This window comes from Lissotriton helveticus, chromosome 7, assembly GCF_964261635.1.
Source record: "Lissotriton helveticus chromosome 7, aLisHel1.1, whole genome shotgun sequence".
Taxonomy (NCBI): domain Eukaryota; kingdom Metazoa; phylum Chordata; class Amphibia; order Caudata; family Salamandridae; genus Lissotriton; species Lissotriton helveticus.
The window spans coordinates 13,023,342-13,047,564 of NC_136068.1; the positions used below are offsets into that span (position 1 = coordinate 13,023,342).

Below are 24,223 nucleotides of genomic sequence, written 5' to 3' on the forward strand. Positions count from 1 at the left end.
TGGGACGACTCATGGTGGCCGGCCATACTGGGAGCTGCAGTGATGCCCACCAACCACGTACACAACCTGAGAGTCATCCTGGACTCCGCATTTTCAATGACCCAGCAAGTGAACGCCCTCTCCTCCTCCTGCTTCAACACCCTCTGCATGCTCCGCAAGATCTACAGATCGATCCCCACTGGTACCAGAAGGACAGTCAGCCAGGCCCTCATCACCAGCAGACTGGACTACGGCAACGCTCTCTACACAGGAACATCAGCCAAACTCCAGAAAAGACTGCATCGGATACAGAACGCCTCTGCAAGCCTCATCCTCGACATTCCCCGCCACAGCCACATCACAGCCCACCTGAAAGACCTACACTGGCTCCCCATCAACAAGAGGATCACCTTCAAGCTCCTCACCCACGCTCACAAAGCCCTTCACAACACCGGACCAGTGAACCTCAACAAATGCTTCATCTTCTACACCCGACCTGCCAGCTTCGCTCCGCTGACCTCGCCCTCGCAACCATCCCCCGCATCGGTCGAGCAACTGCCGGTGGCAGGTCATTCGCCCACCTCGCCGTCAAAACCTGGAAGACCTTCTCTATCCGCCTTCGACACACCCAGGACCTTCTGGCCTTCAGGAGATTCCTCAAGACCTGGCTGTTCGAGCAGTAGCAGCACCCCCCCCCCAAGCGCCTTGAGACACTCACGGGTGAGTTGTGCAGTCTAAAAATGTAATGATTGATTGGTAGAAATATGGGTTACTCTTTGCAGTTTGTAGGTAGGCTCTTGGTTACAGACTGTACATATGTATTTATAGATTTATTATAATGCACTCACTGCAGGCTGTGCTTGGTTTCCTTTCTCCATGTTCTCATAGTTTACTTCAGATTCATAGATGGCTCTGGGGATACAGCCTGGGGTTGCACCTGAAATAAGAGACCACATTATATCGCACCTGATTTTTCACTGCTTTATACTTTGAAATGGGACTTTGAATAGATTCTTACCATTTGCTTTCTTTGCGCGTCTCTCATAGAAGAGAACCACACCAAGGACAGCGACAACAGCACCGAGGAGCATCCCTGAAGCCACCGCCAAGGTGACCCACCAGCTAGAACAGGAGGCATCTGAAGCAGGAGGAGCCCCTGAAGAAGAGAGACAACCTGTGAGTGTCAGGCTCGTCCGACTCTTGGCAGGTGCACGAAGAATGTAGAAAAAAAGAAGAACAAAAGGAGTAGAGAGACAAAGGCCTAAGAGAGTCTTTAAACACACCAGTATTTTGGATTAAGGTTCTGAGCTGGTTATCGTCACTCCTCAACAGCAGTATAACATTTGCCAAAATGTGAGTGTTGAAATGGTTTTAGGATTTGCATTATTATGGAAAATGTTTCGGAATAATGAATTTAATAATGGGTCCAATCTGGTAATAATAACCTTACATGAACACACTTGAAATTAGTTCAAAATAATGTATAGCAGTGTGTTTATTAATGTACTTTTTGTGCCATATTTTGATGAAATGTCCATTTTATTTAATATGGAAGTGGTTTTCTGCTCACTCCTATTACTTGCCCCCTCCCAACCCGTTCTATATGTGCATCTTTCCCTATGCAGCTTTGCACATGAAAACTAAATTATGTCATTGTAAATTTCCTAAATGTGCATGAATTGTGAATAAACTTTCTAGTGTGTCTAATGTTGCAAATGCCCAAGGTCCTTCCACTGAAGTTCTGTTACTGGGCTCTTCCGCTAGTGCATAGTCCATTGTCCATTACTGGGCCTAGCTCTCTTCCACTGGTGCACAGTCCATTGTCCATTACTGGGTTCAGCGCTCTTCCACTGGTGCATAGTCCATTGTCCATTACTGGGCATAGCTCTCTTCCACTGGTGCACAGTCCATTGTCCATTACTGGGCTTAGCTCTCTTCCACTATTGTATAGTCCATTGTCCATTACTGGGCTCAGCGCTTTTCCACTGGTGCATAGTCCATTGTCCATTACTTGTCTTAGCTCTCTTCCACTGGTGCATAGTCCATTGTCTATTACTGAGCTTAGCTCTCTTTCACTGGTGCACAGTCCATTGTCCAATTACTGGGCTCTTCCACTGGTGCATAGTCCATCGTACATTACTAGGCTAAGCTCTCTTCCACTGGTGCATAGTCCATTGTTCATTACTGAGCTTAGCTCTCTTCTACTGGTGCACAGTCCATTGTCCATTACTGGGCTCACTTCTCTTCCACTGGTGCATAGTCCATTGTCCATTACTTGTCTTAGCTCTCTTCCACTGGTGCATAGTCCATTGTCCATTACTGGGTTCAGCGCTCTTCCACTGGTGCACAGTCCATTGTTCAATTATTGGGCGAATCGCTCTTTTGCTGGTGCATAGTCGATTGTCCATTATTGGGATTAGTGCTCTTCCGCTGGTGCATAGTTGATTGTTCATTAGTGGGCTCAGGGCTCTTCCACTGGTGCATAATTCATTGTCCATTACTGGGCTTAAGGCTACTAATGCGTGGCACTTTAAGTTAACAAACCCCCGTCAAATGATACAACAACGACAATTTTGCAATTCGGTGGGGATAAGCAAACAGTACCTTAATCCAGAGTACTTATTCCTCGGCGGGCGGGCGGTGAGAGTGTATTCAGAGAGAGGCAGTGACACAATTATCAGGGGGATGGCCCAGCCCAGTCTCTTCTGGGTTCTTACGCCCCAGGCATGCCCGCACGCGTCCCACCCTTCGGAAGAGCTGCTCGGTATTTAAAGGGCCTCCTGACCCAGGTGAGCATCGTTGGAGGCAGGCAGAAGAGTCGCAGGGTGCACTGGGACCAGTAGTCCTGGTCCCCCGTTGAAACAGCGGTGTTGTGGCAATAAGGGAGAGGAAGCAGGTACTTTTGGAGCAGTGGTAGTAGAAGTTTTCTTGGCCTTTGGACAATCAACATCCCTTGTCCAATGGGTCTTTACTTTACATAAATAACACCATGGTTTCTTTTTGAAATTTTGCGATTCAACCCCAGATGCAGGATTTTGCGGCCCTTCTGAAGATTTCTTTTTATCTTTACACTTGTCCCTACCTTTATGCTGGGGTTTAGAAGAATCTTGTTCCTTCTGGTGACCTCCATTACCATGGCTTTTCTGCTTGACCCTGGTGCGGACCCATTTGTCTGTCTTCTTTCGCGGTTCTTGGGGAGAGGTAAGATCAGAGTCCACCAGGTACTGTTGCAGTAGTTGGTTCTGAAAGTTATTAACCCCTTCAACGCTCATGACGAGCTCAGTTCGTCATGGAGTTTCCATTGATTTCAATGGAAATTACATGGAAGATTATCAGGGACCTTAGCATCCAAGTGGTTAAGGAAATGCTCCCTCATTATCAAATTGTACAATCCTTCATAGTCCTTTACCTTGTTTCCATGAAGCCAGCCTTCCAGAGCCTTAATAGCACTGTCTACAAAGTCTACCCAGTCCTGGGTGTGTGCTTCTGGGTTTCTCTGAACGTAGTCCTATACGGTTCAGTGGTTAATCCAAACCCATCTATGAGAGCACTCTTCAGTACTGAGTAATTGTCAGCATCTTCTTCTTTAACAGCAAGGAGCATATCTCGACCTTTGTTAGCAAAGCAGAGCCACATGATTGCTGTCTACTGCTCTTGAGGGACCCTCTGAACCTTGCAGGCCCTCTCCAAAGCAGTGATCCATTTATGGATATCATCCCTCTCCTGGTAAGGAGGAACTATCCTGCTGAGGTTCCTATTGTCAAAATAACTTTCTCTGAATCTAGGGACACTGTTGCTGCCACCATTGGAATAAAGTCCCAATTTCTTCCTAGTCTTCTGCTCTTTCAGGGACTCTTTTTCAAGGGACAACTGCTCCTGTCTGAGCCTAGCATTCTCAAGTTTGAAAATTTGGTATTCCCTTTCCAAAGAGTTGTCCTACTAGATATCGAGGTCCCTATGGAAGTGCCTGAAGCATTGGATTCAATAGAGTAGGACAGAGACCTCCTTGGTCTGTTCTGAACCCTCCAGGGGGAACAAAGGGAATGTCCTATTTGCCATCTGCACTATTCACCTATTCCCTGAGGGGTCAGAGGGTAGCAGGTTGGGCTCATTTGATTCCACCTGCCCATACGCTGAATTGAGGTCACTAGAGGAACCAACGGTGCTCGCTCTTCAAGAGAATCTCCACCCACATGAGCCTGTTCATCTGCTCCTCCTGGATTTTTGTCATCCTGGTGCAGCAGTTCAAAGAGCAGCTTCATGGTGGGGTTGCAAACTGTTTTTATCTTCCTACGGCTACACAGGGTCCTTTGCTTCTGGAACTTTTGACCACTGTACTTAGTAGACTTGGGTACACTGGTCTCCCAACTAAAGACATGGCTGTGGGTGTAGTGAGGTGTTGCATCTACTTACCCATGTGGAATCTAAACTCCCTGAGGTTGGAGAAAGGGTTGTGCCAGACTCTTAACTACTCAACGCTAAGTACAGTAGAACTTACTAATTCTAAGCTTTATTGTATGTGCTTAATATTTAATGATTGTTTTTCAATTAATCGACACCAAGATTAGCTGGTAAAACAATGCAGTCTTGAATCTCAATCGCTGCAGACTAATATAGGAGGCTGGCTTACTATATGGTGCTCACTTACGGAAGCACTAATCCTTACTACCCTTATGGTGATTTTAGTGGTCTTAGACAACCTTAGAAAGCTCTTTAAACTGTAGTTTTGGAGAATAGCCTCCAGGCTTAGTCCAGAAGGAGTGTAAAGCAGCTTGTTTTACCAGAAAGCAATCTTTCTTTTATGGATTAAATGAAAAAGCACCACACAATGGATTTATAAAAATAGATATTTCTTATAAGATACTCACTAACACATACAAACATCTCTATCTCAGAGAATTAAACAAAGCACACAATACTTTGCAAATAAAACAGGTAAGTAGCACGAATACACAGTGGTCGCCAGGGGAGACCAATCCATGTACTAAAATAGTGGGATGCGAACCTTGACTCAAGTCATGACTATACCCAGAAGATGTAGTAGTGCTGGGGACCCAAGGTAAGTAACCAGGAACCCCACAGAGGTTGGTGTAGTTTGGGGACATGCCTGCATGCTCAATTCAAGTAAATGTCGGTTGCAATTTTAAAGAAGGACCTTTCACAGCGGGCCATGAAGAATCCCAATGGAAGACAAAATGTTGAGGAGCCACCCAACCCATGGATACCCTAGGAACCAGGACACCTACATCGGGCAAGACGGGTGCATAGATGCGAAGTGGAGTCGAAACCGCCGTCAAACTCGGTGGAGGACTTCAGGAAGATGCCGCTGGAAAAGAAGGGTAAAGTGTCCAGTGCAACCCAACGTTGGATTCATGATGAGAAATACCTGCAAGCAGAGGGGACAGAGTTCATGCCACTCAGAAGTGACCAGGTGTCATACAGGCCTCAGCCTGGCCCGCTAGTGCAAGGGGTTCGCCCTTCTGCGCACAAAGTCCTCAGACCCAAAGGAAAAAGTTGGCACGGAAACTGGAATTGCAAAACATAGAATTTATTACACTTCATGAAGTGGTGCTAAAGTTCAGACAGTACCCTTCGGCACTATGAGAAGTAGCACAAAGGGCTACTGGACACATTGTTTATTTACACAGGGGCTCAAAAGAAGGCGGTACAAAGGACAAGAGTACATTTTATGTCCATACAAGGTAATATCGAGAAGCAAAATCGATCAGTGGGAGGAGTTAACAGTCTTGGGGTCTCGGCTAACACATTCCAATCTAGGCTAACCATTAGCAGATGTGGACCCTAACGGTCAGCGGCAGAACACAGAGATGCTATTATTAGACTGTTGCCGGGCAGATACAAAGGCCATGAGCCGAGAGATAGGACAACGCACATGGTCGACACGAGGCAGCATGTAGCAGACAAAATGGCTGCCTGGATTCAAAATGGATGCCGCTAAAACGTCAAGATAATGGCTAAAAAACTCGTATGTCTTTCGCTAATGCTCAAATCAATCACCATTATAATACAACACAGGAGGCATGGATGATGAATGCCAGCCGATATCAGGTGTTGCAGGAGAGTTGACAGTGACCTTGGAGCTGCAGCTGTGTGGACCAGGCAATGCTGTGGAAGACCAGGAGCTGTTCACAAGCTGACCCACATCAGATGTCGAGAGTTGAGGGGTCGGTGTCTGTCTGGAACACCAGCAAGCCTTGGCAACTGCAAACAACATGGCAAGCAAAATAAGGTGCAGTGTCGGGATCAGCAAGGTCCAAGAGACTCACAACAAGCAGGGGAGTCAGAGTAGGCCCGAGCAATCAGGGGATCACACTGGAGTCAAAGAAGACCCACAAGAGGACCCACAGGACGGAGGCACTGGAGTTGCAAGAAGAACTCAAGCAGTTTGACAAAGACACAGGTCCACAGTGCAAGAGATGTGGTGAGGAGGAATATCTTGGTCACAGGAGATGATTGAGTTTGAGACTACATGGAGCCCAAAGATCTCTGAGGAGGAGAGCCAATAAGCATTTGCAATGACAAGTTAATGTGGTGCACATTGGTTCTTTTCCTGCGGTTCCAACGAGGGATACTGGCCTCAAACTCAGTGAGAAGACAGTGCAGGCCTTGACGGAGTTGAAAAACCACCACATGTGTTGCTGAGCCTTTCTGAGTCCCAGGATCAGCAGAGTGGTCAGATTTGTTGCGGTGCCTGCAGATGCAGGAAAGTGACTCCTTCACTTCAAGGAAGATTCCTTAAGGTATCTTGGATGTCCACAGGCCTTGGGAAGAACCTGTTTGAAGCACAGGCCCAGACTTTGCAGCAGAGACCAGGAGCAGCATTAGTCTTCCCAGTTGCAGTCTTGGTGCCAAGAGTAAAGTTTGGGGATGTCCAGAGTGTCCAGACGGTCAAAGCAGAAGTAGTGTCAGATCTGGATCTTGTCCCACAACAAGTCTAGGGACTCACCCAGGGGTAAACCCTTAAGAACCCTAAAGAAAGGGTTAGGACGATTCAGGTGTCCCTCCCAGAGGAGGGGCTGGACTGTGGGGAGGGTACTCCCATGTCCATTGTCAAGTTTCACGCCAGAGTGGAAAGTAAATGGCTCTCAGAACTGGTTAGAACTGGAGTATGCAAGGAGGGCATCAAGTGTGCTCTTCAAGCAGTCTCTGTGGTGCTGGTATGTATCCCCACCCTGCCCCAACACACTAAATCCAATCTGGGAGGTGTTCACACCTCCATGTGACAGGATATCTATTGTTTTGCCTTCCCCTGCTCAAGCTTTGCTCAGCAGCACAAGGGCCGAAACATGTCTCTGGTTGCTGTCTGGTTCTGGAAGACTGGTACCAGGATCACTGAGGGCCTCGCGGAGGAGATTTATAGTGCCTAAATTCCCCAATCCCAAGGTATGATTCAAACATGTTTGATACCAAACATGACAGGGTTCATTACAGCCAGTTTAGAGATGGTAATTGCGCAATGACGCTTGGCCAATCTATATATCAGAATGGCTGATGCACTTACAACCCGGAAAAACGGACTACGAAATTTGTAGCGGTGTCCTGCTGATGCAGGCGCACCCTCACACTTAGAACCGAGCACCCTACCTGCAGGATTAAAAGGACTGCTTTAGGGGTGACGTATAGGTTTTAAGTGCAGTGACCTTAGATATAGAGAAACCTATATCTACCATAAGTGGTGCTAGCTATGGGGGCAAGGTCAGACAGCAAAGGGGTTGATTGCTCTGAAATTGTGTATAAAACAGAGTTATTTTTGGTGAGCCAGAAGACATTCCTGTCTAGTAGGGGCTATGTCTATTTATTTTGAGTCCTTTCCTTTTCTGCCGGAGATGCTGTTGGTTTCCTTTGTGATTATATCAATTATAATGAGATGACTTTCCTTTTCTACCAAGGCCTCTGTCCTTTCCACCTATAATGTAGCTGTTCATTTGGGACTTAGAATAATTGGATCTGACTATGTATTATGCATTTGAGACTTCACAGCATATTTTGCATTACTCTGTACCCCTTGATTTTGAGATTAGGTAATACAACCCTTTAACTAATTCGGATCTAGAACTCAGTTACTGAATGTTGCCAGTTAATTATTTATACTCAGCTAAACTAATGGTAGGTCTGATAATGAGGATGAGGTTCTTTATTGATAGATTGAGGATTGAAGCAGAACCGCTAAAGGTAACATTTGGGGTGGTCTGAGTTTCAGAGTGCCTACATTTTGGGGTTTGGGGTGCTGCTCCTCATACTAACAGGTCCATCTCAGTGCTTGTCAGTCACCAAAGGAGACATGAAGTTCATGCTTCACCCATGACAATCACCTATAATCTGCAACACACAACCCTTGTTACACAAGAAATTTACACCAAACTTCACTCTGACCTACCTCTCTCTGGAATGGAGACGATCATCGGGGTGGAGGTCCGGATGTTATTTCCACCAGCTTCAGGCGCTACAAAGCAATCAGAAATTCAATCTATGAATCCTTTGACCACTTAATTGTGAAGTGCATCACCAGGTCCTCTAATTTCTTATCCTTGGAAGCAATTTCCCTGCTCCACAAAAAACATTCCTCCTTTCCATCAGTCATTTTGGCCCAACTAAAGGTTCTAGCCTCTATCCAACCTAACAGTTCTGATTAACATCTGCGACAGTTCTATCAATGACATTATGAAAACCTTTTTAAACAAGTAATCATATATAAGGAGACATTAAAGTTAAGGCATATAGTTTGTCACACAAGGGGGTCACAGTGGGTCCCATTACCAATCATCTACTGTGCCAGCACCAGCTTCCGCAAGAAGGTGTCATTATCTGCTCACCTGGGAAATTAATGTTTTTTTTAAAAAAACACATACTTCTTCATCCACTTGTTCAAATTGCCTCAACTGCAAATTTTCATCATAAGAGAACTTGTCCTGGATTGTTGCCAAGTGACTATAGGTATGAATTTATTGGCCGTCTCCCTAGAACAATCTCAATGACAGACCAGAGTTTGTCCTAATAAGCCAAACTCTGGTGAGACAATCTTGTATCTAAAACGTCTATTTTCATGTTATCTATCAGATTCTGACTCTTTTGTCAACTTGTGTTGGCAAGAAATAATAAATAAAGACTATGCTAGTGCTTGGACATCCTATTTAACGGAGAGCCTAAACACTTTTAAGTTCCCGTCTTTGGAGCACTTGGATAGAAACAACTTTGTTTTAAGGCAGATGTTAAATCAATCAGCTATTTTTTATCGTTTTTATTGGATAAGGAGGCGATTGCAAAAAAAAGCATGCTTCTTTGGTTACTTAATGGTATAATAAAACCAAGCCTCAACCCTACTTATCTTTCCAGTTAAAACTGGTTTTAAGGGATAGATATCTTATGTTAAGATTTGGCAGCTATCCAACAAAGGATGTGACTCCGAGGTGGGTACAACATTGGCAAACATAAAATTGCAGATCATGTGGTTGTGTCAATGAAACGCTATTGCATATTGTATGTATTTGCTCTAGATTGCGACAAGAGAGACAAACACTGTTAAAACTCATTTGTAAGGAAATAGGAGTGATAAAGTACCGCCAAGCATTACATTGTGCCTCTGAGGGCATACCACCGCTTTAACAACCCATTTTGTTAAGTTCATCCTTATAGCTGAGAAGAAACTGACCCAGGCTGATGTTTTCCTGTGTTACAGGAATAATAAATGGTTTTATTAATAACTTTGTTGTTGTATTAGTATTGCTATTGCACCGGTGTAAGATGGGTGTCAGTTAAGGTAAAACCTTACTGTTTGTAATTAGTAAAGCTCATTACAACTAGATATTGAAGCTGGCCGATCTACCCAAAATTAGTCAAAAGTTATAATCCTAAATTGCTCCTTTAAAAAAAAAAAGAAAATTGTAAGAAGGCAGGTGCGTAGACATTTGAAACTTTTTAATCATATTTATTTGAATTTACCAACGAGTCCTCCTGTGGATAGTTTCAGACATTTGTTCTGAAACATAGGTTTCCTTGCATAAGACCCTAATAAAACGCTGTTGAATTTTGAGTAGAGACGCAGAGGCACTTTATAGATTAAGTTAATATTTATAATGATTAAATATGATATGTGTCCGTATCAACTACAGCTTGTTCAAAGGGATTGCACAAAGGTATTTTAATTACTTGGCTGGGCAAGGCGGATAAGATTGAAGGTATGGAACATTTTTTATTATTATATAGAGTCATTACATAATAAATGAAATTCAATGAAGAAAATATTACTTTTATGATGTTTATGTGATGTCAGTGCTTCAGTACGGCATGTCATTGCTGAATTATCTTAAAATTTGTAATGCATCTGTTCCAAAACTCTTTTTGACCACTCTGTCTTAAGAAACCTGATGCTTTTATTCTCCATGATTGTAAAGATTTTTATTAATTGGTCAGTAAAGACTTACAAACTCGACTGATCCACAGTATGCTTTCCATATTCACAATTCTCTGTTTTTCTCTGATTTTAAACTCTCACTCTACCATGTAATGCTCTCTTCAGATTCCCAGAAATCCTCCAGCAAATCCTCCTCTTGTCAGTCAGCCCAGGACGCCCTGCTCTCTGGCAGATGATTACCACAATGCATTAGACAATGCACTTAAATATCTAACAATCAAGTATTGAAGAGAACCAAACTGACACATGTGACCTTATTTCTGATGATTTCCTGAATCACAAAATCCTCTCCACCCCCATCAATGACCTGAGAGTAGCCAACGTTGTGGAGAGACAGTCACTCACCACTTTATTGTAGTGAATTTGACATTATTATTCTGAAAGAAATTCATCAATTGTTGGAAACGTTTGAATTTAAAAAGGTTGATATTATATCTTAAACGTTGAGACATTATTACAGTGGGGTAATTAAACTTTGTCAAGAAGTCGCTTATTTCAAACAGTCAAAACGCATTACTACATTACATTTGCCTTTTAATTGCCCACTCTTAGCATTAATACTCCAAATTTTCAATCCAATTCTAAATTATCTTTGTAAACATATGGTGAAGGAATATGTGGTGTATGTATTTATGCAACACATTTCTACCCAAGAGCAATGTTGAGTTGTTCACTGAGGAGTTAGGACATAAAACCTTGGAGGACAAATTATTTAAGATTATGTACACAGTTCTGCTGTTTCTACATTTTCATTTAACAAACTGATAGAGTCACTTTTCTTTTTTGAGTTTTGGAAGGTCACTGAAATACAGCTATGGTTTTAAACCCCTTTATGAGCTTAGTGGGAAGTTATATATTTAAATGCATTAGAGGTGATGTTAAATGGCCGTCAAACTCTAAACAATGTGTTAACTGATTAATTTAACCAATTAAGATCAAGCAATATTCGGGACAAAAAATTGTCAAGTAACTTTCTAATGAACATAATTCATTATGTTCATGCTGCAGTTTATTTATAGAAAGATGATGTGATATTTGACTGGCGGGCGGATAAATCATGTGAAGGTGGGTTTTATTTAGCCGGACATGAAGGAGAAAGGGTCTCCAAGCAATGGTGAGCTGGTGGTCAGGTGACTGGAACTTAGTCCAGAATCCTTCCAATGAAGATGTCTTTCCATCCTTGTTCTCAGAATGTCTCGCAAAGGGGGCTACTTGGGGATATGATATCAGATATCTCCATGGTGGACCCCAGGAGATTACTCCAGCACACACATTGGGATTATATTTACACTTCCTATTATCCCCACCCTTGTGGCTCATGTATTTGACACCGCCATACCAAGAGGGTTTCTGATCACAATCACAATCATATCTAGCTTGATCTGGGTGTATTGAGACCACCTCCTAGTCAATGGAGAGGTAGCCTGTCTCACCGCAAATTGCCTGACGACAACACTCAACTACGCTCCCAACTCAAGGTCTTTTTGGAAAATAGTAAAGAGTCATTTCACTTCCCCAATAAACTTAGGGCCGATAGAAAGGCAAATGTAAGGGGGATATCATCTGAGACACATCCCATAGGAAACAAGAGGCCTCCAAGACCAAAACCAGGCTAGAACTCAATGATAATAGTATAATGATACACTTTCATAAGCGAACAAAATTGATTCACTAATATCAAATTCACCTATTACTAACTCTCCATCAACACCGACTCACAAATACGTGGCCCTGGAAAATAGGCCTGAGGTTGCTAATTAACAGGTCACAGGAGGGGTGGCATTTTGCTGGCAGACAAACATGCGAACAGGAAACTCAGGTCCCTCACCCAGATAAGCGCAGCAACACCAAAGTGTCCAGGGAAATTAGCCCCAATAAAGCACATATAGCAAGAAGGGTGCACACATTCCCTAAACACCATAAACGTAGATACCAGATGAAGTTAAGAATATGCAGCAAATCAGGACACAGCATACACAGTACAAGCAGTGATGAAGTGCCCCTTATGCTGGACATCAGGAGATATTACCTACTGGCCCACATTGTGTCCATGCAAGGTCAAAGTCCACCTACATTTGTTATCAGAGGCCTTATTTATGACTCCACAGACAAGGCCCGCAATCTTTTAACAAACAAGGATCGCCAGAAGTATTTCTATGATACCCAATAATGGTATACAGACGAGCTCAGATTGATTGTACTTTGATAGAATCCGCAGACCGCTTCAGTAACTGTGCTCCTGGTCGAAATGTTTAATTAAACCAACTGTTCCTGGTTTGCCAAACACCTCTTCTCTTTAGTTTTTTTAAGGTAAATTCATATTTGAGCAGCATGGTGTAAAGACAAAATGGCCACCCGAACGTTCCACAAATGACATTCGAAGCACATCCACAAAGCCAAGCGGCACACCAGCTGAGGAAAATTTACACCAAACGAAGTTGATTGTTATCTAAATCATTGTTGAAAAGTTCTTCAATATCAGTATCAAGTCAAAGTGAAGATGATGGCTGTGTGATGTTGATGTTTACCTCAGAGAAAAATGCATGTGTTGTACTAGTCACATTTGAAGAAACGTACAAATCAAAGTCGACATGAAAAAGCACCCAAGTCTTTTAAACATTGTCCAAAGATTACTCTAAAGATAAATGGATGTTCGATACCTTTCATCATCGACAGTGGTGCGTGGATAAACATTATGCCTGAGGACAAATACAATGAATTAGCTCCATTTCCCCAGCTTATGCAATTGAAAACTAAAATATATGCATGGCTGCATCAACACCCTCGGAAAGTTAAGGTTAATTTGAAACGATGACAAAACACAAGAATACACAAGTGCAGGCTCCCTTTATGTACTTCCATGAATGCTCATCAAGAAATAGTATATCAGTTGGTTCTCTTTGTTATATAATTGGTTAGGAAAACACAAGACTATGAAAGTACAGTTACATATAGAGGAGGCTTACTGTCCTTACTCAGGGACACAGACGATTGCATTTCATTTGCAGAAGCCAGTTGAAAAAGAACTTGAGTCAATACTCAGACATGATATCATTGAGTGTTCCACTGGTCCGACGTCATGGGTTCCTCTCATAGCGGTAAAGCCCAAAAGAGACAGTGAAGGAGCTGTAGGGATCTGCCTTGATGTATTTAATGAACAAGGCAATGTTATGTTATGTTATGTTAATGATATTTTGTAAAGCGCTCGTTCACCGATTGGTTTCTTGGCGCTAAATCTAGAAGGAGCCGGAAACGTTAAACAGGTCAATTGTACGCCTGCCTGTACAGCCAGGTTTTAAGCAATTTCCTGAATTTCAAAAGATCAGTGCTAGACCTAATTTCCAGAGGGATAGAATTCCATAACTTAGGGGCCAGGATTGCAAACCGGGCTCCGCCTTGTCGCTTTAACTTAAAGGTAGGTAATACAGGTCAGCACATCACTGACACAATAACACAATAAAATGGTGTGACGGTCTTCACTAGCCTGATTTAAATAAGGGATATCATCAGCTGGAACGCAAGGAGAATTGCAAATACATTACAAACTTTTCTACACATATCGGTCTGTTCTGATATAAAAGACTACATTTTGGTGTCATCTGCCGCAGAGCTCTTCCAAGACGTCATTCGATGTGGTAACTAGATACAATATCGAAAAAAATATATTGAATGGACAGAATATCGAATCCAAAATATAGAATGGACATAATATCGAATGAACATAATATAGTGGTTAATAATATCGACATGCAGGTAAGTAATATCGACAGTCAAAATATCGAAGTACATAATATAGGCATTAAAATATATCAAATTTTTTATAATATACATTTTTTAAGTGTTTTGTATGTTAGTATATCTGTTAAAAGTGTATATTATTTTTGTAATGTATGTTTAATTATTTTTTAAAGTTAAGAAATGTACGTAAAATAGTTTTTGAGTATTTTACTTACGTAGTGGCTTGTGGGTTTATAGGGGATTAGGGTGGAAAGTAATTTAATTATAGTAAATTAAATATACATTTTTAAGAATGATTATTTATTTATAATTTAACTTTGCGTTGTAGTTCTGTAGCGGGTTGTGGGTTTATAGGAGAATAGGGTGGGAAGTAATGTAATTGTATTTAGGTAAATATTTATTTTTATTTATTGGTATCGATAATTAATGTATTGAAAATTAATTATTAATTGGTAATTATTTTTTGATAATTGGTAATTAATTGTTATTCATTGATTAATTGATAACTATGTTAATTATATTAATGTATTATTTGGAGTGGATTGTGGGTTTATAGGGCAATAGGGTGGGAAGTAATATGATTGTAATTATTAAATATTTATTTTTATTTATTGGTATTGATAATTAATGTATTGCTAATTAATTATTAATTGGTAATACATATTTATTAATTAGTAATTATTTTGTTTTGATTGATAATTATGTTAATTTTATTAATGTATTATTCTTAGTGGGTTGTGGGTCTATAGGGTAAATCAGGTGGGAAGTAATTGAATTGTAATAAAGTAATTATTGAAATTATTTTTGGGTATTGATAATTAATTTATTGTTAATTATTAATTGGTAATTGTTTTATTACTTATTACATGTTTGGTATTGAAAATTAATTGGTTATTTAATTATTAATAGGTAATACATTTGTAATACATAATATTTTTTGGTATTCATAATAATTAATTATTAAATATTTTGTAATTGGTAATTAATTTTAAATAATGTGTTATTGGTATTGATTATTAATTCATTTTTATTGAAATATTAAATCATTACTTTCCCTACTATTGCACTCACTGGAGAGGGAATAGTAATTTTTACCGGTACGCTATCCAGCGCTTTCCCTACTGTTGCACGCTCTGGAGTGGGAATAGTAATTTTACCTCTGCGCTATCCAACGCTTTCCCTACTGTTGCACTCACTGGAGTGGGAATAGCAATTTATACCCCTGTGCTATCCAACACTTTTCCTACTATTGCACTAACTGGAGAGGGAATAGTAATTTTTACCCTCCCGCTATCCAACACTTTCTCTACAGTTGCACTCACTGGAGTGGGAATAGTAATTTTTACGCCTACGCTACCCAACGCTTTCCCTACTATTGCACTCACTGGAGTCGCAATAGTAATTTTTACCCCTACACTATCCAACGCTTTTCCTACTGTTGCACTGTCAGGGCTCACCTTAGAACTTGCACAGGAACAGCGACGCTAGGTTCTGACTCCCTCCGAAAGATACCCCAGGGATCCGGACAACTTAAATTAACCTTGACCCTAGAACACCTCCCAGGGGGAAGGGGGAAAATGGATAAAATAATAAGCAAGAAGAGACTGGTCCTGGAGCTGGTTCTCTCGTTTTTCTATTCTCGGTTAACTTCTGTCCGACCTGCAGACTACCTTTTCTATGAGAACCTATAATAGAAAAAACACAATATGTTTAACTCCTGTCTTACTCTGTTCTATCTCTACTCTGATTTCCCATTCTACCTTACATACCCCTTGTGTCCAAGAATTTAGCTCTTCTTCTATAGCTTGTTCTAATTCTTCCTCTCTGCCTTTTCTGCGTGTCTCAGTAGATACTAAACCTACAAAACAAGGTTTATATTACTCTCTTCACTTTTCTCCTACTCTCTCTGTATATTACTATTGAATGAAGGACTACTCACTTCTCTTACTGATTCACTCTCTTGTAACTCTCCTTCTTTAGTTTTTTCTTATTTCTCCTTGTTATCTTTCAACGTCTATGTACAGTTTCTCCTCACAGTCTTATTGAGTAACTAATATCTTTCTCTCTTTCTTCCTACTAGTACCCACAATACTCGAACATTCTCAGTCAAGGTAAGTATGTGTAAGAGCTAATGAACTAAGTATTAAGAACCAATTGCCACTTTTAAACTATGCCGCTTAGCTCTGTGTTCTCTTCTCTTTTCAGGAACTGCTGAATTTTTGGGCTCCTCCTCCGAGGAATACTCTTTACTCCTCCTGGTTCAACGAGCTCAAGAAACGCAGCAACAGGACGTCTTAAATTTCTGACGCGGTAAGTATTTATTAAGGAAGTCCTACTCCCGACGGGAGTTGCGGACGAAGTACCGGGCGGACCCGATGCGAAAACTAAGGTATTTTTACCACTTGAAAACGGAGCTTCAAAATACGGGTGCACTCGGCTGAAAATCTCTGGTGAAGTGTGCAGTGTTTACTCAGCGCGCGCTTCTAATCGCCTCAGGATACCGGTCCGCTGAAAAGGGGGCAACAACTAGACCGCTACCTCGTTTTCGAGATCGGCGGCCATCTTGGAATTCCAGGAATATTGTAGGACTGACCAGCTGCTGCCTCTTGCCCACCTTTTCTTCTTCTGGCTAGAGCTTCTTTGTGACCAAGTACCCATAACTGTTTACACATCATTTGAGGTTCTGACACCCACTCTCTGGAGTGGGAATAGTAATTTTTACCCTCCCGCTATCCAGCGCTCTCTCTACTGTTCCACTCGCTGGAGAAGGAATAGTAAATTTTACCCTTCCACTATCCAACAGTGATGTACATTTTTTTAAGAGGTTACATATATTATTTTTTATTTTTAACATCTTTTAAATAATTTTAAGTATGTTTTACTTAATTATATTGATCATTTAATTAAGATAATGTTACTTTTAACATATTTTACAAATTCGATATTTTTACATTCTATATTTTAACAAATTATATTTTGTCTTCAATATTTTTATACTTACCTGTTGTAGATAGGGAGACGATATTTTGTACTTCGATATTTTGGCGTCGCTATTATGTCCATTCTAAATTATGTCAGTGAACCAAGCCATGTATCATACATCCTGTCATGAATGCTTTCAATTATAGTGATGACATATTGGCTTTCGGAGCTACACATAAGGAACGTGACAAAACTCGCACGCAAGTATGTCGTTTACTAGCTGATGCAGGTTTATCTTTGAATGCCGATAAATGTGAGTGCCGTAAAACAAGTTAAAATTCTTTGGCCATATCTTTTCTGATGGGGGCGATCCAGCTAGAGTGCAAGCACTATCAACTGCCAGTTCCCTACAAGACATTTTCATTTTACATTCATACCTTGGCATGGCCACTTGCCACTGACTGTAAGTGCTCCCTTAAGAGACTTGACAAAAAGAGTGTTTCATTTCATTGGTAATGAGAATGTGAGCAAAGAAATTCAAACAAGGAATAGAGAACGGCACTGAAATTGCATACTTTGATCCAAAGCTTTAAACAGAGGCTAATGACTCTAGCACAGTTGGGTTAGGTGCCATCTTTGCACAGCAAAGCAGTAAGCAACATGCTCGAAGGCATAGTGTAGCATATTCAAGCATAGGTTTGTCCCAATCTGAACCTACTGATTCACAACCTGAGAAAGAAAGTTTAGTAGTGTGTGGTCTTGCGAACATTTCAACATATTCTTATATGGAAATCCTTTCACACCTGTGACCATCTTTGGTAACCCAAAAGCGAAGATGCCTCCGTGCATTGAACATTGAGGTCTAAGATTACAACAGTACAACTACACAATGGTGCATCGTACAGGAAAAGATCAAAAACCAACTGACAATTTCTCAAACCAACTGAAGCCTACATACATTTCATTGTGAAATCGAGCACACCAGCTGCCATTTCATTGGAACAAATCGCCACTGCAACGAGTCAAGATAGTGACATGTTTAAACTGAAAGACATTGTCACTCATCAGTCGTGGAACCAGCACTCTCGACTTCTCAAACATGATAGTGAATAACTGTAGCCATATTTTAGAAAGTGCCCCGGGAGCCCAACGGTCATGTTCACCTGCTTTGCACTCCCCGGAGCTCTTTGGTGTTACAAAAAGGGGCGCATACGCTTGTACAGCCCTTTCTGTAATACAGATAGCGCTGGCACATGTATCGCACTATCACCAGAGGGTGCCCCCATGCAAATGAGAGAATCCCTGTGCATCTGCACCTGTGCCACATTATAGACCTGGGAACAGAGGCAAAGAAGCTGCCAGAAGGAACAATGACAGTGTGCCACCTAAAAGGACTTCACTTGTCACATTGACTTTTGGCACACATTTGCAACACTTTGGGTTAGTTTCCTGGAAACATCAACCTTGCTTACACGAGTCAACTTGGCACTATATACAAGGCCTACTCATAAGTTTTGCAAATGTGTTTTGCTATGTTCATCCATATGGCGACAAAACTATCTGTAGCACAGAAACAATGGCAGCCTGATCACACTCTCAGCCCAAGGCACAGATGCCTTTTTTATTAAAAAAAGTACTGTTTCCAGTTCTAGTCAGAGGAGACACTTCTTCTGACATCTAGAGGTCTCTACAGGCTGATGTTTTTGCACAGCAGCTGGCTAGCATCTACGTGAGGGGTGTCCAGCTTGTGACCAAGATGGGGTCCTACATTTTTGCCCACCTGGTAATGGGGTTGGATTATCCAGTAAATGGATTCTTGGCACGTACACTCTAGACACATAGGTTAGGGTTCTCATTGTAGGAGTATGCCAGAATGTTATAATATTACATATGCCTGCATATATACGTTGTTTCAGTATGATGGTGGGACTTTTTGTATTGTTCACAGTCCTGATACTTCTTATAACTTTCATCTGCTTCTGTCTATTGATCATTGCAGCACTCGTTGCTGCAATAACTCGCTGCCACCAATGACATCCGCTCCCTCCTCGACCGTGAAAAGACAGCAGTCCTCATCCTCCTCGATCTCTCAGCTGCCTTTGACACAGTCTCCCACCGCACCCTAAGCACGAGAATTCACGATGCCGGCATCCATGACAAAGCTCTGGGCTGGATCTGCTTCTCACTCACCCGAGGAACACAGCGAGTCGCAATACCACCGTTCCTCTCAGAACTCACAGACATTGGCTGTAGGGTCCCCTTGGGCCACTTCAACATTTATATGGACCGCTCGCAGCCATAGCTATGAACCACGGACTCAACATTGTCTCCTATGCCGACAGCATCCAGATGATCCACTCCCTCACCAACAAGCCCACAATCACCAGAAAAAACTTCCACGATTGGATGAAGGCTGTCACTAAATGGATGAGAGACAGCTGCCTCAAGATCAACTCGAACAAGAATGAAGTCCTCATCCTGGGGCCCAACACCTCTGCGTGGGAAGACTCCTGCTGGCCCGCTGCATTAGGAATAGCCACAAACCCACGAATGGCGCACGAAACCTAAGCATCATATTGGACTCCTCACTCATGATGAACCACCACATCAGCACTGTCTCCTGATCATGGTTCCACTCTATTTGCCTGCTTCTAAAGACCTTCAGATGGTTGCCCACCGAAGCCAAAACAATGGTCACCTACACACTCATCAGCAGTAGACTAGACTAAAGCAAAACACTCTATACTGGCGTCCCCCAGAAACCCCTCAGGAAACTACAGAACATTCAGAACATCGCAGCCAGACTGGTCCTCCACATCCCCCACCGCAGGCACATCTTCGAACACTTGAGAGAACACCATTGGCTCCCAGTCAACAAAAAAATCAGGTTCAAGCTCTTCAGACACGCCTGCCTTCAAGGCCCTCCACGACGCCAGACCAGAATACCTGAACCACTGCCTCTCATTCTACGTACCCGCTGGACACCTTCACTCCACCGAACTGGCCCTGACCACCATCCCTCAGATCCACAAAGCCAAGACCGGATAAAGATCCTTCTCCTACCTCACCGCCAAGACCTAGAAACACTGCCTCTCTACCTCAGCCTGCACCCGTTGCTGACCTAGTTCAGGAGAGCCCTCAAGACCTGAATCTCCCAGCGCCTTGAGACCCTAGTGGTGTGTAGTCATGCTAAACAAATACTGATTTATTGATGGATTGATCCATTGATTGATTGACAGATATTCTATATACGAATCATGTTGATTCAATAAACATTGAAAATGCATCTCTATGTATTTGTTGCATATTTCTCTGAGCACAAGAGATCACGAGTATGTGAGAGAAAGGTTCTAGATTTGTCACCACAGTTCCTGATGGAACAGAGTTGTCATGTTCAGTAGTTGCCAGAACTGTTCCCTCTCTGTCTAGGTTAGGAAGGCTTATGGTGACGCTGTGAACTTGCTGATCTATGGGACAGCATATCCTTCAGGGGCACAGAATCAGTCTGGCACCGTCCCAAAATTTGAAGTTCCTACTGATTAGTGAAATCTACATGACATGGTGCTGCCAATGTTGGTGGGGTCCTTATTTTGTATGGATCATCTGAGTAGTTCACCAGAGATGTCCGTGGTGGTAGGGAATATCCTCCTCAGCTGAGTAGGTATATCCTATGTATTGACAGTTGGTAATTCAAGCTTGATAGGATCTAATTCCCACTGTGATGGCCTTATCTGTGCTTTATTTTTGCATACATGGCACAAAACATCACTGAGAACTGCAGATATGCAGATATACAGTCACTCAGAAGCTTCTACAAAATGGTCTCACACCAGATGGTGGGGATGTTACCTTTGTGGTAGAGGCACATGAAGCATATAGAACAGAGGTGTTTTATTCTTGGGTTAAATTCCCACCTGCAGATAAAAGATGGGTTAGGAGTGGATGGAGTTGTCTTCACAGACACCCTGACTTCCCAACAGCAGACTGATTGCAAGCAAGTCTTGCAGCAGTATGCTAAGCTCTTTTCCTTGACCTCTGGTCAGTCAAACTGGTGTACCCATGATGTGGACACTAGTGACAGTTCACCTGTCAAAAACCAAATCTATCGTCAGTCTGATCAAGTCAAGGAAAGCATCAGAGCTGAAGTCAGCAAGATGCTGGAGTTAGGGATTATTGAACTTTTTGAGAGCCCCTGGGCAAGCCCAGTGGTTTTAGTCCCCAAACATACCTCCAAGAAGATCCCCAAAAAGGTAAACTGGACAGTTAGCTGTCAAAAGGCTAAGCACCAACTCTCAAACCTCCAGACTATACAAAGCAGTTCATAGTGCAGACTGATGCCTTTGAGCTAGGGGTATGAGCAGAACTATCCCAGTCCAATGATGAAGACCAGGATCAACCTGTTGCTTATATAAGCAGAAGGCTTCTCCCCAGGGAGCAGCGTTGGAGTGCCATTGATTGGGAGGCCTTTGCTGTGGTTTGGTCCCTGAAGAAGTTGAGGCCATATTAGTTTGGTACTCACGTCCTAGTTCAAGCTGCTCACAGATCTTTCAACTAGCTAATGCAGATTTCACAAATGACTACTGCAGATGAAAGGTGAAAATCCTAAACTGTAGACGTGGTCCATCTCCCCATAGGAAATGGACTTTGTAGTGGAACACAGATGAGACTGCCCATGCCAATTCAGAGATACTTTCCATGTTTATCCACTTAGAAAATGAAGACTTTCTATGGAAAGTTTAGTCTCTGTTAGACCTGTCAGCCCTAGGGTGGTCTTACTCTGGTTTTTTTTCGCCCTTGCCTTGTTTTTTCCACCATCTTTTTCGTTGGACCTAGGTCTCTGGGCGCCTTACCACTGCCAATCAGTGCTAAGGTGCAGGTGCTCTCTCCTACCAACATGGCTGCCACAGGCCCCTGCTACTGCGGAGTGGCCTTTTTAAACCCATACTAGTAGCCAGTAGCTGTCTGGGAGATTAAGATACAGTAGCAATGCCATCCCGCCTTTTCTGCCCATAGCCCAGACTGTGGAAACTCCTGGAACCTTCCAGAATAGGAGAGGGGTTACACTTTGCCGCCTTAGAGAGTGGTCACCTGACCTAGGGGTATTTTAGGGAAAGGAGGGAAACCTGTTTACCGGTTGGGGCATCACTGGACCTGGGGAAGCCTCTGCAGGAGTTTAGGCGGTAGGGCCTAGGGGAGGAACCTACACCACTGGAAGTGACTGGGCTTAGGCACTGCCTTCTAAGTTGAGTGAGGGACTATACCAAACCCACTGATCTGTCCCAGCATGGGGGGAACCCAGGGACCCACCTACAGTGAGCTAAGGGAAACATCCTGACTCTGGCTCACCAACTCAACCCCCCTTACTACCTACCCCCCAAGAAACTGCCTAGGAAGGGAGAGTGCAAGACCAGCCTGCGCCGCAAGAGAACACCTGCCTACAGAGAGGACTGCTGGAGGATCAACCAGGTACCAGCGCTGCATCATCTAAGCGCCCCCTGCTCGACCAGTGCCTCCCCCTGTGCTGTCCTGCCTCATCTATCCTGCTGAACTGTCTGACCTGCTATTCCCCCAAAGCGCTCTCCCGCTGTGCCCCTCCGAGCGCTGTGGCTCTAGAGGCCGCGCTAGGCCTTGGAAGCCGACGAGGGAATCGTCATGTGGCCGGGGAGCCGGCTACCTCACAAGCAGCGCCACCCTGCCAGACACGCTCCCATTGGTGCCTCGCAACCGCACCTCCTCAGGCCGCGCTGCAATTGGTGGCCACGGGCACGCCCTGACCCGAGCCTCGCCGGATTGGTCCTGGGCCCCGGAAGCCTAAGGAGGTCCGAGACCAGAGAGAGGCGGAAGGGGGCTCCCTGGAGTGCGTGAGCCCCCCTGTCGGCCCAGACTTTGCCGCACGCCGCAACGGCCCCTGGAGGGCCGAATACAAAGGTAATACCCCCGGGGGGAGGGCGGCGGGCCCGTGACCACCCCTTCCCTTTAGGAAACTGTAGTTAGGCCCCGTTGACCCAGTTGCACTAATGAGACTTTCTGAACTGGGCGACAGCCCGAACTGAGCACCTGGTTGTGCAAAAAGTTAACCCCTGGCTAGGGGGCTGTTCTGTATAGACTGCCTTTAAGCAGGAGCTGACTTCATATTATTGATGTGCCATGCCAGCAGAGGTTCTTATGCCTAATGGTCCTGAAACACTGCTTTATTGATCCTGCTGAGGTCCCACGTTGATATTGAAGCCTGCATAATGAAATTCTGAGTTCTGAAGGAGTGAATTACATACCTGTTCTTTTGTACTGAGGTACAGCCTGTGCCCTGAAGGAATGGTTTTATGTCTGCTTCTCTAATGAAATGTTGATTAATTTCTAAAAGAGTATTATTGCATATGGTTATTGAAAGAAGTATTACCTGAGTTGCAAAGAAGTGATTTTACTGATGCCTGTACAATGAAATGTTGCCTGATGAGGTTATGCTAACTTGATTGCAATGAATTACCTACCAACAATGATTTCAATCTAGATAAAAGCCTATTGATTTTAAAAGACTAGCTGGTGTGGTGTCATTTATTGTGTGCGATCCCTGTCTCAGTGTGAGTGTGTGCTGCACTGCTACTTTACACCTAACTTTCGGGTATCTGCCCGCTCGCGCCAAGCTCCCCCACTGGAATTGGTGACCCCAGTTCTCACATTGGTGGCAGCGGTGGGATAAGGACCTGTAGTTGTGCAGCACCCTCCAATGATTCAGAGTGCGCCGCAATTGGACACCTGTTGTGTATGCAAGCCTAATGAATTGACCTCCACTGTCTAAGTGATTGCGCAGATTCCTGTTTAACCTGTTACCTACGTCCTAGTGTCTTTAAATTGTCTGGCTCCTCACGTGTCAAAATGGAGTTTGAGCTGGCCAACCTTGAAGTGTATACTGTGGCACAGCTGAGGAACTTCTGTCAGGGGATGGGGGTGTCTGTCGGGCGAAGCGCCAAGAGAGAGGAGCTTTGAAAAGCCTTGTGGGTTCCCGGAGGGGAGAGGGTATGGGGGACAGGAGGAGCTGGGCACACAAGAGGAGGCAGGCGCACCAGAAGAGCTAGACCTACTGAACATGGATGTTAGTGAAAATGTGTTGCCAGGAAGACATTCCGGAGCAGGCAGTAGTGTGTCTAGGAGGAG

General features: G+C 43.3%; 1 protein-coding gene across 1 annotated transcript in view; it reads right to left on the reverse strand.

Annotated features, from left to right (window-relative positions):
• The window catches only part of LOC144767789 (uncharacterized), a 49,098-nt gene that overhangs the window by 16,788 nt on the left and 8,087 nt on the right, over positions 1-24,223 (reverse strand). The window contains exons 3-4 of the mRNA XM_078651166.1: positions 998-1,135; positions 828-916 (exon numbers count right to left, since the gene is read on the reverse strand). Coding sequence (XP_078507292.1) covers positions 828-916; positions 998-1,135 — 227 coding nt within the window. The remainder of the gene's footprint in view (positions 1-827; positions 917-997; positions 1,136-24,223) is intronic.